The 18,155-nt window shown below is 44.6% G+C and overlaps 1 protein-coding gene across 1 annotated transcript in view; it reads left to right on the top strand.

Annotated features, from left to right (window-relative positions):
• Positions 1-1,096, top strand: part of LOC137648601 (serine/threonine-protein kinase Chk2-like) — a 110,002-nt gene extending 108,906 nt beyond the window's left edge. Inside the window, exon 10 of the mRNA XM_068381521.1 lies at positions 573-1,096. Within this exon, the coding sequence (XP_068237622.1) occupies positions 573-719 (147 nt within the window). The 3' untranslated portion in view covers positions 720-1,096. The remainder of the gene's footprint in view (positions 1-572) is intronic.
• Positions 1,097-18,155: the final 17,059 nt, after the last annotated feature.

The raw sequence follows: 18,155 nt of genomic DNA, 5'->3' as shown, positions 1-18,155 counted from the left end.
AATAAGGGGGAAATTAAATAACTCATCTACCCACTTGCATACATATACATTATACTGTAGGTAAGAGGTTTATTTGGTTCTGTGTAGCATATTGTATTGTTGATTTCTAGTGTAGAATTTTATTGTTAATCTTGTAATTTTATCAATTAAACCTATACCTTAGCTATAACAAACAAAACCACATTGAGCACAACATACTTAGTTTTATAACTGTGGAGAGTGGGTCGAGACATAGTGATATACGAGTGGATTTTCAAGCTCTTTCTCAATACTTTAATGGCCTTTTGTCTTTATCATCAGGGTCTGTTTTGCACTTTATTAAATATACTTGTGAATAGATACTCATTAACAGTGACTTTACAAATCCATGATTGACATCGGTATTTATCTCTGATTCTTCCTATACTGTATTCTGTACCTGTAATTGTCTTCAGTGTAGATTTCATGTTAGGAAATATTAATATTGATATTTAAAAAAAAAAAAAAAAATTCTGGCACATTCAACTGAATTTGCAATTTACGCAATTCTGTCAATTTATAATAAGACATCTAAAATCTGATCATTCCTTCAGGATGAAAATTTGAAGAATAGAATACAAGATCTGGAAAACAGCAACAACGTGAAGAAAAGGAGCCTTGAAAATGGAGTTGAAGACAGTGAGATTACTATGGGCTTGCCAGATGCTAAATGTCCAAGGTTAAGTTCAGGGAAGGTGTGACCCATAGTTTGTCCAAGATGGTTCTATTAGAGAACTCGCTTCATCTTTAGTTCGGCTCTTCAGGTTGCAACATAGTTGCACGAATTTGGTTTTGAGCTAGTTGTTCATCATTCATAAATAATGTTCAAACCTTGCATTAGATTAATATTAGTTTAGTGTGTTGTACAAAAGAACAATCATATAATGATCAAATATTTATTTTGATATGTTTTATTGTTATTGCTTAAAAAGATCCGTCTTTTTACTCATAATTAACAATTTTTTTCTTAAATAGGATATTCTTAAGACTTTTATGTATATAATGAGAATGTGATATGATCACATATTCTTTATTTTCTGTATCTCTTCAGTCAGTGTTATTATATATTTAAATTCCATTGTATTTTTTTTTTGGTATTGAAGATGTCTTCTTTTTAGCTTTTTTACGAACTGTGTAAATCAAAACTTCACAAATTTAAGTAATTTATTTTTTCATAACTTTACAAATGTGTCCTTTAAATAGAAATATGGTTCAACAAAGCTAGAATTGCCAATAAATCATTATAATAGTAAATGTTATAACAACCACCATTGAAATGGAAGTTAAGACAATCTCCCTTAAAATGAAAGGTATGCCCCCCCTCAACCTGTCAGTAAAAAGCTAGACTTTTGACCTGGGTCTGAGAGGGATGGTTAAAGTGGGACTCTTGGTTCGTATAGTTTGAGAAAATAAAAATTACTTAAAAAATTTGTGATTTGTTCTGACATGAAAACAAACCTTTCATTCTTTAAATAGGAGACTTACCTTTTGGTGGGAGGCAGTCCCTAGTAATCAAATTCTAGGTAGTTCATCTCCCTAGAAATGTCAAAATGCCTGGTCCTGAAAAGGAGCAAGGATGATGGCAACCTCCTCACAGCTTACGCATGGGGAGGCAAAAGCCTTAGGTTAGGGCTGTACCTGTACATTGATCAATGGAGTAATCTATATCCTTTTTGGGAGACAGTCAAATTGCACTGGCAGCTCAAGACAAGCAATGAATTTGGCAAACATTTGTCCATCATTAGAGGTAGGGGAAGATAAAAAGCCTTAGGTTAGGGCTGTACTTATATATTTTCTGGTCTCTGATCATTGGAGGAATCTATATCCTTTTTGGGAGACAGTCAAATTGCACTGGCAGCTCAAGACAAGCAATGAATTTGGCAAACATTTGTCCATCATTAGAGGTAGGGGGAAGATAAAAAGCCTTAGGTTAGGGCTGTACTTATACATTTTCTGGTCTCTGATCAATGGAGGAATCTATATCCTTTTTGGGAGACAGTCAAATTGCACTGGCAGCTCAAGACAAGCAATGAATTTGGCAAACATTTGTCCATCATTAGAGGTAGGGGGAGGATAAAAAGCCTTAGGTTAGGGCTGTACTTATACATTTTCTGGTCTCTGATCAATGGAGGAATCTATATCCTTTTTGGGAGACAGTCAAATTGCACTGGCAGCTCAAGACAAGCAATGAATTTGGCAAACATTTGTCCATCATTAGAGGTAGGGGGAAGATAAAAAGCCTTAGGTTAGGGCTGTACTTATACATTTTCTGGTCTCTGATCAATGGAGGAATCTATATCCTTTTTGGGAGACAGTCAAATTGCACTGGCAGCTCAAGACAAGCAATGAATTTGGCAAACATTTGTCCATCATTAGAGGTAGGGGGAAGATAAAAAGCCTTAGGTTAGGGCTGTACTTATACATTTTCAATATTAAACTTAGCCGGTGATCATATAAGCTGCAACTCTGTTGCTCGACAGAAAAACCTACGGTCAAAATACGCCAGCGATCGCTATGCAGGTGGGGGTGTACATCAACAGCGCCATCTGTCGAGCAGGTACTTAGTACTCCAAGTAAACAAAGAACCAATTTTCTCTCTGTCGGGCTACCGGCAAGACCTACTAATACGCTGTTACTAACTGGATTTGTTTTCACAACTATTTGGTGAAGTACACTATTCTAGTTTTGAGCTTTCGCTATGCAGGTGTTTTATCTTCATCTCAAAACTTGAACTCGTTTTGGATAGATTTAATTATGGTGACAAAGAGAGTATGGACTCTCTTTCACTTTTAAATGGCCGATCCTTCCCTTAGACGGAAGTGTGTTTAGTAATTTTGCTTAACACGTTATAGATCTATATATTTTATATCTCTCCGCCTTTATTAGGCCTCTTCGATTAACTTTCCATTTATTATAAACACATAAAAATAAATTTTTATGTTTTGTTTATATAAGACCTTTCCTGATAGTAGGCGGTCCTAACTTGGAACCGAAGTTAATCAACGTTGAGCCCGTTATATCGTATTTAGCCTTTAAAGAATTTAAAACTTTTTAAATTTAATGTTTTATGAAAAAATCTTTGATAGTCTTCGTACTGTTTTCAAAGATGAACTAACGTTTAGTTTTTTAGACTACGCAGTTGTTGACGTTCAGGACGTTCAACATGCGCTCTATCGTTACGATAGAGAGAGAGTGTATCACGGTTTCACTTTGCAGTAAGAGTAAATCGATTCTGACGTTTCGTTCATTCTTTCTTAGCTTAAATGTTTTAAATTCTAAATTAAAGGAACTTTTTATTTGGAAAACCTTTCAGTTTTTTCCTTTAGTCAAATAACATGTTTTTTTGACGATATATAATTGGGCTCTTCTCTTAGGTGCGAAATCAAGAGAGAAAGAAAGAGAGAGATAGAGACGGAGGGAGAGAGAGGAGGAAAAACGTTCCGTTCAAGCGGGTAACGTTGTTCTCGTGTTACTCTCCTCCCTAGTCGCTGTACGGGGAAGAAGGTAAAACGTTTCTAGGGTTTTATTCTTGTCCCCAGGCTATGTACGGTGAGAGATTGTAAACGTAGTTTATTTGAACTAGTGTTTAGTCTCTTTCCCAGCCACTGAATTCTTTATCTTTATATATGTTTTCTGTTTTTTGCTAGTATTAATGAGCTGCATTATACGACTGTTTTCGCAATTACTACCTTTTAATGAAGGATAGAATTGCGTGTTTCAGGTAGAAATCAGTAAAAGTTTCGATTTCAGTGAAATAAGTGCAAAACAGAAAATCGAAGTGATAAAGTGATATGCGCAAAGTGTTACCGTGTTGCGTCCGAGGGTTCGTCTGTTCGTGCCTGTCGTTCACCTAGTCCGGGACCTCTTGCAAGCTCCCAAGCCCAGGGGAGAAGTAATGTCGAACGACTTATGGGTTTGTCAGGCCTTGATCAACGAACAGACGTTTCCCTCCGTGGTTTCGGGCGTATCTACCCAAGATCGCCCCACCCACACAAAGACGAGAGAGCCCATTTATTTCTCGTCTGCGGAAGAGGTTTCTCGTAAGAAACCATGGACCAAGGTCTCGCAGCTTATTAAGCGCAAGTCGGTCCCTTCCGCGCAAGTCCAACGGCCCAGTTGTAGCCACTGGGTCAGTTCGGACTCGCTGCGGTCTTCCGACGACTGCTCACCTCCTAAGAGAGGCAAAGCGGTACTGCATCAGGCAGTCACACCGTCTGTTGCCGCACCTGCTCCTGTAGACCCTAAGTGGTCTTTGCTGCAGACCATGCAGTCTCAGTTAACGTCATTGATGCGGGACTTTCGTGCGGAGAAGGTTGACACTGCACCAACCTCTAGCCTACAACCAACACGGTTGTGCGTCCTGTGGACGCTGAGGCGACCTTCTGCCGCACTCCAGCTGAGAGAGTCCCGCCACCCATGCGTTCCAGTGTACCCTGCCAGCCGCATGTTGACGTTCAGTAACGCACGGAACCTTCCGTTGACGTTCGCGAGGTACAACAACAGTCTAAGTTGTTTTGTTTTGACGCGGTGCGTCAACCTCCGCATTCTAGAGTTGTTTTGACTGCTCAGTATAAACAGTCAAAGCAGTCTCGAGTGAACACTGTATGTCCTCACGCACCTGTTGTGGTTGACAGTTCAGTTGTTGACAGTTCACAGACTGTCAAGCAGTTACATGACGTTGCCTTCTGGTCTGCTACTAATGCACCAGTGCTGTATGTCCTCACGCACCTGTTGTGGTTGACAGTTCAGTTGTTGACAGTTCACAGACTGTCAAGCAGTTACATGACGTTGCCTTCTGGTCTGCTACTAATGCACCAGTGAGAGACTCACTGAGATAACCTAGCTTTTATCGGACAAGGTTCCTGTAGATGAGAAAGTGCTGTTCTCCCTCCTACTGATATTCCCTTGAGGACTCTGTCATTTGGAGAGGAGCCTTAAGCTGCTTAGCCTCCTATGGACTTTAATTAAATCATGATGATTTTTTAAGGATCTTCGTCCGGATCTTGTAACTGCTGCTCCTCGTTCGCCTAAACGTCAGAACTTACACTAGGCCTAGCTACTTCGAAGCCGTTGTTTTTAAGCTAGTGCTCTCTCGCTCTCCTAGAGAGCGTTACGTTGGCTAGGCGACTGGTTTTTGCACCAGGAGGAGTTTTAGGGATACAGCCTTTGATTTCCCTTCTTTTAAACTGGCTTATAGAGCGAGAGTCTGATAGGACACGAGAGAAGTTCTCGGCTTGGGAGTTCATGCCTCTGCCCAGATAGACTTCTCAATTCTGGTAGACTCGCCCTGGCGCCTAGCCAGGAGACGCTCCAAGTTGTTTACAGGTCAACTTCTCAACTTTTGTCGAGCCTTTGAAGTTTTGCTGTACTATTATGTCACACATAACAAGGCTTTCAGGGATGGTAAATGGTTCCGCCTCAGTCGCTAACCCCGTCTGTTGCCACACCTGCTCCCGTAGACCCTAATGGGCTTTGCTGCAAGACATGCAGTCCAAGCTTGCGTCCTTGATAGAGGACTTAAATGCGGAGAAGAACCTTCTGGCCAACAACCTTCCAACCGGTTGGTTGTGCGCCCTGTTGACGCTGAGGTAACCTACTCGCGTCTGCCAGTTGAGGTGGTTCCTCCTTCTGGCCAACAACCTTCCAACCGGTCGGTTGTGCGCCCTGTTGACGCTGAGGTAACCTACTCGCGTCTGCCAGTTGAGGTGGTTCCTCCACCGATGCGACCCAGTGTGGGTTGCCAGTCGCACGTTGACGTTAAGCGACGCTCGGAGGTGGTTGTTGACGTTCAGGACGTTCAACAACCAGCAGAGGTGACTTGTTGTGACGCAGTGCGTCAACCTCAGCAACCCGGTAGGGTGTTGACTGCACAACCCAGACAGTCTAGACAGTTTCGGGTTGACGCTGTACTTCCTCGCGCACCCATGGTTGTTGACAGTTCACAGACTGTGCAGCAGTGCCATGATATTGCGTCCGGCTCCGTCACGCATCCACCAGTGCGACCGGATTCAGCGAGTCAGACGTTGCCCACTCCGTTGCCGTTTCCCCATCAGTTTCGGATGAGGAACCCTCTGATGAGGACGTTGCTGAACAAGACGATCAGCCCCCAGCCCTGCTATCCATCCAGAAGATGCTGAAGAAGGAACGCTGCCCAGTCAGGCTGTGGATGAGTCTGGTAGGGACACTGTCATCCGTGGATCAATTTGTGTCACTAGGAAGACTACACCTCCGTCCTCTTCTATACCATCTAGCTTTTCACTGGAAAAAGGACAAGACGCTAGAAGCGGTCTCGATCCCGGTTTCCGGAAAGATAAAGTCTTGTCTGACTTGGTGAAAGGACTATATCAACCTTAGAGAGGGTCTTCCCCTGACTGTTCAGACTCCCAACCACGTTCTCTTCTCGGACGCATCGGACGTAGGCTGGGGTGCGACATTAGACGGTAGGGAATGCTCGGGATTATGGAACTCGAGTCAAAGGACAATGCATTTCAACTGCAAGGAGCTACTGGCAGTACGTCTGACCTGGAAAAGCTTCAGGTCTCTCCTTCAAGGCAAAGTGGTGGAGGTGAACTCGGACAACACCACGGCTTTGGCGTACATCTCCAAGCAAGGAGGGACCTACTCTCTGACATTGTACGAGATCGCAAGGGACCTCCTCACCTGGTCAAAAGGTCTAGACATATCACTAGTAACGAGGTTCACCCAAGGCAACTTGAATGTCATGGCAGATTGTCTCATTCGGAAGGGACAAATAATTCCAACAGAATGGACCCTCCACAAGAATGTACAGTAGGTCCTCGGGTTACGACGGTCCCGACTTACGCGGTTTCGCCGTTACGAACGCGCCCCATAAAAATATAAAAATAATATTAAGCGTCGTTCCGTCTTACACTGTTAGCGTCGTAAGCGACGTAAACAATTGCGAACTAGTTTCTAGCGCGCGGTGGATGAATACGCTTTGCGGTGGTTGTGGGCGAGGAAGACGGTGTCGCTCAGTTCCACTCATACGCCATTTTTGGTTGTGATTGCCTGTTCTTTCTCTCACGTGTTTGATCGTTTTTTTGAACTTTTTGCCCTTCATTATGGCTCCAAAGCGCAAGGCAGATTCTTCTGATGGTAGTGCATCGAAGAAAAGGAAGGCCATCACCATGGAAGTGAAATTAGACATTATTAAGCGGTCTAAAAACGGTGAAACGCCAACGAACATTGGCCGATCGCTTGGCCTTAGCCGTTCGACCGTGGCTACTATCCTTAAAGATAAGGAGCGCATTGTTGAACACGTAAAAGGATCTGCTCCAATGAAAGCAACAGTGATAACGAAACAGCGTAGTGGTTTAATTATCGAAATGGAAAGGTTATTAGTGCTTTGGTTGGAAGATAAAAATCAACGGCGTATTCCAGTGAGCTTAATGGTTATTCAAGAGAAGGCTAAAAGGTTGTTTGAAGCATTGAAAAAAGAAAGGGGGGGAGAAAGTGAAAGTGAAGAGTTTTCGGCTAGTAGGGGTTGGTTTATGCGATTTAAGGCTCGGGCCAATTACCATAATCTTAAAGTGCAAGGTGAAGCGAAGAAGGACTTGACTCTGAAGGACTTTTGGAAGTCCTACAACATCCTTGATGCTATTAAGAACATTGCTGATTCCTGGGAGGAGGTGAAGGTTACAAACATGAATGGTGTTTGGAGGAAGCTATGTCCTCAATTTGTTAATGATTTTCATGGGTTTGAGGACACAGTTGACCATGTTATCAAGAACATTGTTGCCCTGAGTAAGGAAACCGATTTGGAGATGGAGGTTGATGATGTTACGGAGCTGCTAGAATCTCATGGAGAGGAGTTATCTGCTTGGGACTTGATACAACTGGAGAAGCAGATCAATCTAGGAAGAGGAAGAAGCCCCCACCCCAGACCCTAAGGCTTTCACAAGGCAGGGCTTGTCAAAAGGTTTTGCCGAGATACAACAAGCATTGGCAACTTTCGAGGCTCAAGATCCCAACATGGACAGGTTCACCAGGGTTTCCAGAGGTGTCATGAACTTACTGCAGTGTTATAAGGAGATTTTGGATGAGAAGAGGATCCTCTCTGTCCAGTCTAACCTGGAGCGGTATTTTAAGAAAGTAGAGAGAACTGCACCCTCTACATCAGCTGCCTCTACTACTCCAGATTTGCCTGCAACAGAGCCTCTACCATCAACCTCAGCTGCCTCTATTGCTACAGAGCCTCTGCCATCAACCTCAGCTGCCTCTGCTTCTCCAGCTTCTCCACCACCTCTTGTAGGCTCTTCACCTCCAGACTCGCCTGCCCCAGCTTCTCCAGCATCTTCTGTCTCACTTCCAGAGAATCCTGATTCACCTGCCCCAGTTTCTCCAGCATCTTCTGCACCTTCCTCTCCACAATAAACCAGTCTCTCCGTCCCTTGCAACATCCCTTCCAGTGTGCAAGCCAACCATAGGAATAAGGTAAGGAATTGTTCTCTTTTTTTTTTTATTGATATTTACTTTAATTCATGTGGTAAGGAATTGTTTTCTTTTTTTTATTGATATTTACTTTAATTCATGTGGTAAGGAATTGTTTTCTTTTTTTTATTGATATTTACTTTAATTCATGTGGTAAAGAATTGTTTTCTTTTTTTTTATTGATATTTACTTTAATTCATGTGGTAAGGAATTGTTTTCTTTTTTTATTGATATTTACTTTAATTCATGTGGTAAGGAATTGTTTTCTTTTTTTTTATTGATATTTACTTTAATTCATGTGGTAAGGAATTGTTTTCTTTTTTTATTGATATTTACTTTAATTCATGTGGTAAGGAATTGTTTTCTTTTTTTATTGATATTTACTTTAATTCATGTGGTAAGGAATTGTTTTCTCTTTTTCTAATATTGTTTTTATGTCATTTGATACATTTTATTATAGTACAGTATACAGTAATACTTTACAGTACAGTACAGTACGTATATTTATGGTGTTCCGACTTACACGGAAATTCGGGTTACACCGCGTCTTAAGAACGGATCAGCGTCGTAACCCGAGGACCCCCTGTATGCAAGAGACTTTGGGCCACCTGGGGCCAGCCAACCATAGATCTCTTCGCAACCTCGATGACCAAGAGGCTCCCAATATTTTGCTCACCAATCCCGGACCCAGCAGCAGTTCATATAGATGCCTTTCTACTAGATTGGTCACATCTAGATCTATATGCATTCCCTCCGTTCAAGATTGTCAACAAGGTACTGCAGAAGTTCGCCTCTCACGAAGGGACAAGGTTGACGCTAGTTGCTTCCCTCTGGCCCGCGAGAGAATGGCTCACCGAGGTACTTCGATGGCTAGTAGACGTTCCCAGAACACTTCCCCTAAGGGTGGACCTTCTACGTCAGCCACGCGTAAAGAAGGTACACCAAGGCCTCCACGCTCTTCGTCTGACTGCCTTCAGACTATCGAAAGACTCTCGAGAGCTAGAGGCTTTTCGAAGGAGGCAGCCAGAGCGATTGCTAGAGCAAGGAGAACATCCACCCTTAGAGTCTACCAATCGAAGTGGGAAATCTTCCGAAACTGGTGCAAGTCAGTATCCGTATCCTCGACCAGTACCTCTGTAACTCAAATAGCGGACTTTCTCTTATATCTGAGGAAAGAACGATCTCTTTCAGCTCCCACTATCAAGGGTTACAGAAGCATGTTGGCATCAGTCTTCCGTCACAGAGGCTTAGATCTTTCCAACAATAAAGATCTACAGGACCTCCTTAAGTCTTTTGAGACCACGAAGGAGCGTCGTTTGGTTACACCTGGTTGGAATTTAGACGTGGTACTAAGATTCCTTATGTCAGACAGGTTCGAACCGCTACAATCAGCCTCCCTGAAAGATCTCACCTTAAAGACTCTTTTCCTGATATGCTTAGCCACAGCTAAAAGAGTCAGTGAGATTCATGCCTTCAGCAAGAACATCGGATTCTCATCCGAAACGGCTACATGTTCTACAACTTGGTTTTCTAGCCAAACACGAGCTGCCTTCTCGGCCTTGACCAATATCGTTCGATATTCCAAACTTATCGTATGGTTGGAAATGAACTAGAAAGAGTCTTATGTCCTGTAAGAGCTCTTAAGTTCTATTTAAAAACCTTTACGAGGCCCGTCTGAAGCTTTATGGTGTTCAGTTAAGAATCCATCTTTGCCTATGTCAAAGAATGCTTTATCCTATTTTATCAGACTGTTAATACGAGAAGCTCATTCCCATCTGAATGAGGAAGACCAAGCTTTGCTGAAGGTAAGGACACACGAAGTTAGAGCTGTCGCAACTTCCGTGGCCTTTAAACAAAATAGATCTCTGCAAAGTATAATCGACGCAACCTATTGGAAAAGCAAATCAGTGTTCGCTTCTTTTTATCTTAAGAATGTCCAGTCTCTTTACGAGAACTGCTACACTCTGGGACCATTCGTAGCAACGAGTGCAGTAGTGGGTGAGGGCTCAACCACTACAATTCCCTAATTCCATAACCTTTTTAATCTTTCTCTTGAAATGTTTTATTATTGTTTTTGGGTTGTCCGGAAGGCTAAGAAGCCTTTCGCATCCTACTTGATTTGGCGGGTGGTCAAAGTCATTTCTTGAGAAGCGCCTAGATTAGAGGTTTTGATGAGGTCCTGTTGTATGGGTTGCAACCCTTGATACTTCAGATCCTAGGGGTCGCTCAGCATCCTAAGAGGATCGCGAGGCTCCGTAAGGAAGACGTACTTAAAAAGGCAGAGTAATTGTTCAAGTCGACTTCCTTACCAGGTACTTATTTATTTTATGTTTGTTATTTTGAATAACTGCTAAAATGAAATACAAAATACTTAGCTCATAATAATGTAAACATGTAATGCTGGTCTCTACCCACCCCCCTGGGTGTGAATCAGCTTATATGATCACCGGCTAAGTTTAATATTGAAAAATGTTATTTTTATTAATAAAATAAATTTTTGAATATACTTACCCGGTGATCATATATTAAAGGACCCTCCCTTCCTCCCCAATAGAGACCCAGTGGACCGAGGAGAAAATTGGTTCTTTGTTTACTTGGAGTACTAAGTACCTGCTCGACAGATGGCGCTGTTGATGTACACCCCCACCTGCATAGCGATCGCTGGCGTATTTTGACCGTAGGTTTTTCTGTCGAGCAACAGAGTTGCAGCTTATATGATCACCGGGTAAGTATATTCAAAAATTTATTTTATTAATAAAAATAGCATTTTTCTGGTCTCTGATCAATGGAGGAATCTATATCCTTTTTGGGAGACAGTCAAATTGCACTGGCAGCTCAAGACAAGCAATGAATTTGGCAAACATTTGTCCATCATTAGAGGTAGGGGGAAGATAAAAAGCCTTAGGTTAGGGCTGTACTTATACATTTTCTGGTCTCTGATCAATGGAGGAATCTATATCCTTTTTGGGAGACAGTCAAATTGCACTGGCAGCTCAAGACAAGCAATGAATTTGGCAAACATTTGTCCATCATTAGAGGTAGGGGGAGGATAAAAAGCCTTAGGTTAGGGCTGTACTTATACATTTTCTGGTCTCTGATCAATGGAGGAATCTATATCCTTTTTGGGAGACAGTCAAATTGCACTGGCAGCTCAAGACAAGCAATGAGTTTGGCAAACATTTGTCCATCATTAGAGGTAGGGGGAAGATAAAAAGCCTTAGGTTAGGGCTGTACTTATACATTTTCAATATTTAACTTAGCCGGTGATTATAATAGCTGCAACTCTGTTGCCCGACAGACAACTCTACGGTAAAAACTCGCCAGCGATCGCTACACAGGTTGCGGGTGTGCCCAACAGCGCCATCTGTCGTCCAGATACCCAGTACTCAATGTAAACAAAGAACTCAATTTTCTCTCTGTCGAGCTATCGACAAGACGTACTTACTCGCTGTTGCTAAACTGGAGTTTTTTCACAACTAATTGGTGAAATACTTTATTCTAGTTTTGAGCTTTCGCTATGCAGGTGTTTTATCTTCATTTTAAATCTTGATCTCGTTTTGGATAGATTTAATTATGGTGACAAAGAGAGTATGGACTTTCTTTCACTTTTAAATGGCCGACCCTTCCCTTAGACGGAAGTGTGTTGAGGCTTTTAGTAATTATCTTATCACGTTATAGATTTTCCTCTATATATTTTATATCTCTCCGCCTTTATTAGGCCTCTTCGATTAACTTTCCATTTATTATAAACATATAAAAATAAATTTTTCAATATTAAACTTAGCCGGTGATTATATAAGCTGCAGCTCTGCTGCCCGACAGAAAAACTCTACGTTCAAAATACGCCAGCGATCGCTATGCAGGTAGGGGGTGTACATCAACAGCGCCATCTGTCGAGCAGGTACTCAGTACTCAATGTAAACACAGAACCAATTTTCTCTCTGTCGTGCCACCGGCAAGACCTACTAAATTCGCTGTTGCTTACTGGATTGGTTTTCACAGATTTTGGTGAAGTACACATTTCTAGTTATTAGCTTTCGCTTTGCAGAGGTTATCTTCAATACATCCTTGCTTTCTTTTATTGATTTTGGATTATTTGTTGACGACTTTGGATAGATTTTGAATTCCCCTTTGACTAATTCAAGATGGCTGACCCTTCTCAAGTCCCTAAATACAGAAAGTGTAGTGCTAGGGACTGTTCAAGGCGTCTTCCGAAGGCCTCTATCGATCCGCACACCGTTTGTTCCAATTGTCGGGATAAAACCTGTCAATTGGAAGATCGATGTGAGGAATGCGTTGGGCTTTCGGAATTCGATTTTCTCGAATTCCTGAAATATTCACGTAGGCTAGAGAGAGATAGATTCAGGAGAAGTTCATCTCGCTCCGTTGATATTTCCTCTCCTCATGCCCCACAACCTTTTCCTTCCCCTGTAGTGGTTGCTCCTGACCCCCCTTCTAGCACTCAACAACCTTCGATGGCAGATATGATGCGTGCCATCCAGGCTCTGGGTGAGAGAGTCGAGTCATTGGCGAGTGACCGTAACCAACTCATGGCAGACGTCAAGGAGTTGAAGGGTAAGAGTGCAGTGGGTAGTGACAAAGTGAGTGGTAGTGTTGTGGAAAGTGTTGTGGATAGTGTTGCGCTTGAGGGTTCGTCTGTTCGTGCCTGTCGTCCTTCTAGTCCGGGACCTCTTGCAAGCTCCCAAGCCCATGGGAGAAGCAATGTCGTACGACCAAAGGGTTCGAGAGGCTTTAATCAGCGAACAGACGTTCCCTCCGTGGTTTCGGACGTATCTATCCAAGATCGTCCCACCCACAAGAAGACGAGAGAGCCCATTTATTCCTCGTCTGCGGAAGATGTTTCTCGAAAGAAACAATGGACCAAGGTCTCACGGCCTCTTAAACGCAAGTCGGTCCCTTCCGCGCAAGTCCAACGGCCCAGTTGTAGCCACTGGGTCAGTTCGGACTCGCTGCAGTCTTCCGATGACTGCACACCTCCTAAGAGAGGCAAAGCGGTACCGCATCAGGCATTAACACCGTCTGTTGCCGCACCTGCTACTGTAGACCCTAAGTGGTCTTTGCTGCAGACCATGCAGACTCAGTTGACGTCATTAATGCAGGACTTTCGTGCGGAGAAGGTTGACGCTGCACCAACCGCTAGCCTACAACCACCCACGGTTGTGCGTCCAGTGGACGCTGAGGCTACCTTCTCCCGCACTCCAGCTGTGAGAGTCCCGCCACCCATGCGTTCCAGTGTACCCTGCCAGCCGCATGTTGACGTTCAGCGACGCACGGAACCTTCCGATGACGTTCGCGAGTTACAACAACAACCTAAGTTGTTTTGTTTTGACGCGGTGCGTCAACCTCCGCAACCCAGTGTGGTTACCACTACTCGCCCACAGCAGACTAGACAGTCAGGAGTAGACGCTTTGCGCCCCCGCGCTGCTATGGTAGTTGCCAGCTCACAGACTGGGCAACAGTTCCATGACGTTGCGTCCGGTGCAGTCACGCATGCACCCGTGCTGCCGGACTCAGCTGACCAGCCAACTCCTACTCCTTTGCCGCTTCCTCCTCAGTATTCAGATGATGGACTCTCTGATGATGACGACGCTGCACACATTGACGACCCGCATACGGACATCGACGAACCCAAGACCACGCAACCCTCCTTGGACTTTAGGAAAGTTCTTGCACTGTTCAGGGAGATGTATCCTGATCAGTTTGTTTCTGCGGCCCCACGCTCACCTCCATCTGAGTTCGCTTTAGGCACGCAGTCATCCGCGCCTGCCTTTACGAAGCTCGTCCTCGCCCGCTCGTCTAAGAGAGCTTTAAGAGTGTTGGGAGAATGGATGCAGTCCAAAAAAGCACCTTGGGAAGACAGCATTCACGTTTCCCCCTGCGAAACTCTCTTCCAGATCGAGCGTCTGGTATGCCACGGGAGAAGTTCTCGGCTTGGGAGTTCCTGCCTCTGCCCAGGGCGACTTCTCAAGCCTAGTAGACTCTCCCCGCAGGCTAGCCATGAGACGCTCCAAGATTTGTTGGACTCCTTCATACTTAGACCATCTGATGAAAGGAGTGTTCAGAGCCTTCGAGGTTTTTAACTTTTTGGACTGGTGTTTGGGAGCGTTGAGCAGGAAGATCTCCCCTTCTGACAATGAAACTTTCATGCTCATTATGTCCTGCATGGACAAGGCCATACGGGACGGTTCCAGTGAGCTTGCGGCTTCGTTCGTTTCCGGGGTCCTCAAGAAACGGGAAAACCTTTGCTCCTTCTTGTCAGCTGGAGTAACACAGTGTCAGAGATCGGAACTTATGTTTGCTCCTCTCTCAAAGTGCCTTTTCCCAGAAGAGTTGATAAAGGAGATTGCTGCCTCCTTGATTAAAAAAGACACGCATGACCTGGTTGCGTCATCTGCCCGCAAAGCCACCCCTTTGCCTACCGTGTCTAGACCCAGGATGGACACTCCAGCGTCCAGGTTCATTCCGCCCTTTCGTGGCAGAGCCTCCAGCAGAGGAGGTGCTCGTGCCGAAGGGAGACGTGGGAATAAGAAGAAAGGTACCAAGTCCTTTAAGGGCAGAGTCTGACTGCCACATTCTTCAGACAGCAGTGGGAGCCAGACTCAAGAACTTCTGGCAGTCCTGGGAGAAAAGGGGCGCAGATGCACAATCTGTGAAGTTGCTCAGAGAAGGGTACAAGATCCCGTTTGTACGCAAACCCCCTCTAGCAACGTCTCCCATCGACCTCTCTCCCAGGTACAGAGAGGAGGACAAGAGACTAGCTTTGAAGCAAGAGGTGTCCCTCTTACTAGAAAAGGGAGCGGTAGTCAAAGTCCGGGACCATCAATCCCCGGGCTTCTACAACCGTCTCTTCTTAGTGGTAAAGAAGACAGGAGGGTGGAGGCCGGTGCTAGACGTCAGTGCTCTGAATGTCTTTGTCACAAAGCAGACGTTCGCCATGGAGACGACAAAGTCTGTTCTAGCAGCAGTCAGGAAGGAAGACTGGATGGTCTCTTTAGACCTAAGGGACGCTTACTTTCACGTCCCCATCCACCCAGATTCCCAACCTTTTCTAAGGTTCGTTTACGGGAAGGTTGTCTACCAATTTCAAGCCCTGTGCTTTGGCCTAAGCACGGCTCCTCTTGTCTTTACGAAACTGATGAGGAATATTGCCAAATTCCTGCATTTAGCGGACATCAGAGCCTCCCTCTATTTGGACGACTGGCTTCTAAGAGCTGCTTCAAGTCGTCGCTGTCTGGAGAATCTAAAGTGGACTCTAGATCTGACCAAGGAATTGGGTCTCCTGGTCAATATGGAAAAGTCCCAACTGGTCCCATCCCAAACTATAGTGTACTTAGGGATGGAGACTCACAGTCTAGCTTTTCGGGCTTTTCCGTCGGCCCCCAGAACAAGTCAAGCCCAAGGATGCATCCAGAACATGCTAAAGAAGGACCGATGTTCAGTCAGACAGTGGATGAGTCTGATAGGGACGCTTTCATCCCTGGAACAGTTCATCGCGTTAGGGAGACTGCACCTCCGTCCCCTTCAATTTCACCTAGCTGTGCAGTGGAAAAAGGACAAGACGCTAGAAGCGGTCTCGATCCCCATTTCCGAGAAGATAAAGTCATCACTGACTTGGTGGAAGGACAACATCCACCTCAGAGAGGGTCTGCCCCTGGCTGTTCAGACCCCCAACCACGTTCTCTTCTCGGACGCATCGGACACGGGCTGGGGTGCGACATTAGACGGTCGGGAATGCTCGGGAACTTGGAACTCGAATCAAAGAACGTTACATATCAACTGCAAGGAGCTACTGGCAGTTCATCTGGCCTTGAAAAGCTTCAAGTCCCTCCTTCTAGGCAAGGTGGTGGAGGTGAACTCAGACAACACCACGGCCTTGGCGTACATCTCCAAACAAGGAGGGACCCATTCTATGACGTTGTACGAGATCGCAAGGGACCTCCTCACTTGGTCAAGAGATCTAAACCTTTCTCTAGTAACGAGGTTCATTCAAGGCAACATGAATGTCATGGCGGACTGCCTCAGTCGGAAGGGCCAAATCATCCCAACAGAATGGACCCTACACAAGGATGTGTGCAAGAGACTATGGGCCACATGGGGCCAACCTACCATAGATCTCTTTGCAACCTCGATGACCAAGAGGCTCCCAAATTATTGCTCGCCAATCCCGGACCCAGCAGCAGTTCATATAGATGCCTTTCTACTGGATTGGTCCCATCTAGACCTTTATGCATTCCCCCCGTTCAAGATTGTCAACAAGGTACTGCAGAAGTTCGCCTCTCACGAAGGGACAAGGTTGACGTTAGTTGCTCCCCTCTGGCCCGCGAGAGAATGGTTCACCGAGGTACTTCAATGGCTGGTGGACGTTCCCAGATCTCTTCCTCTAAGAGTGGACCTTCTACGTCAGCCACACGTAAAGAAGGTACACCCAAGCCTCCACGCTCTTCGTCTGACTGCCTTCAGACTATCGAAAGACTCTCGAGAGCTAGAGGCTTTTCGAAGGAGGCAGCCAGGGCGATTGCTAGAGCAAGGAGGACATCCACTCTTAGAGTCTACCAGTCGAAGTGGGAAGTCTTCCGAAGCTGGTGCAAGTCGGTATCAGTATCCTCAACCAGTACCTCTGTAACCCAAATAGCTGACTTCCTATTATACCTGAGGAAGGAAAGATCTCTTTCAGCTTCCACAATCAAAGGTTACAGAAGCATGTTGGCAACAGTCTTCCGTCACAGAGGCTTAGATCTTTCTAACAACAAAGATCTACAGGACCTCCTTAAGTCTTTTGAGACCTCGAAGGAGCGTCGTTTGGCTACACCAGGTTGGAATTTAGACGTGGTACTAAGATTCCTTATGTCAGAAAGGTTCGAGCCACTACAATCAGCCTCCTTTAAAGATCTCACTTTAAAGACTCTTTTCCTCGTTTGCTTAGCAACAGCTAAAAGAGTCAGTGAGATACACGCCTTCAGCAGGAACATCGGATTTTCATCTGAAACGGCTACATGTTCTTTATAGCTTGGTTTTCTAGCCAAAAACGAACTACCTTCTCGTCCTTGGCCGAAATCGTTCGATATTCCAAGCCTTTCTAATTTGGTTGGAAATGAACTAGAAAGAGTCTTGGGCCCTGTTAGAGCTCTTAAGTTCTATTTAAGACGAACTAAACCTTTACGAGGACAGTCAGAAGCTTTATGGTGTGCTATTAAGAAACCTTCTTTACCTATGTCAAAGAATGCAGTTTCCTATTATATCAGACTGTTGATACGAGAAGCTCATTCCCATCTGAATGAGGAAGACCATGCTTTGCTGAAGGTAAGGACACATGAAGTTAGAGCTGTCGCAACTTCAGTGGCCTTTAAACAAAATAGATCTCTGCAGAGTATAATGGACGCAACCTATTGGAGAAGCAAGTCAGTGTTCGCGTCTTTTTATCTTAAAGATGTCCAGTCTGTTTACGAGAACTGCTACACCCTGGGACCATTCGTAGCAGCGAGTGCAGTAGTGGGTGAGGGCTCAACCACTACATTCCCCTAATTCCATAACCTTTTTTAATCTTTCTCTTGAAATGTTTTTTATTGTTGTTTTTTGGGTTGTCCGGAAGGCTAAGAAGCCTTTCGCATCCTGGTTGATTTGGCGGGTGGTCAAATTCTTTTCTTGAGAAGCGCCTAGATTAGAGG

This window comes from Palaemon carinicauda, chromosome 10 (assembly GCF_036898095.1).
Source record: "Palaemon carinicauda isolate YSFRI2023 chromosome 10, ASM3689809v2, whole genome shotgun sequence".
NCBI lineage: Eukaryota > Metazoa > Arthropoda > Malacostraca > Decapoda > Palaemonidae > Palaemon > Palaemon carinicauda.
The sequence above is the reverse complement of the archived record's forward strand: the minus strand, read 5'-3'. Positions and strand labels throughout refer to the sequence as shown.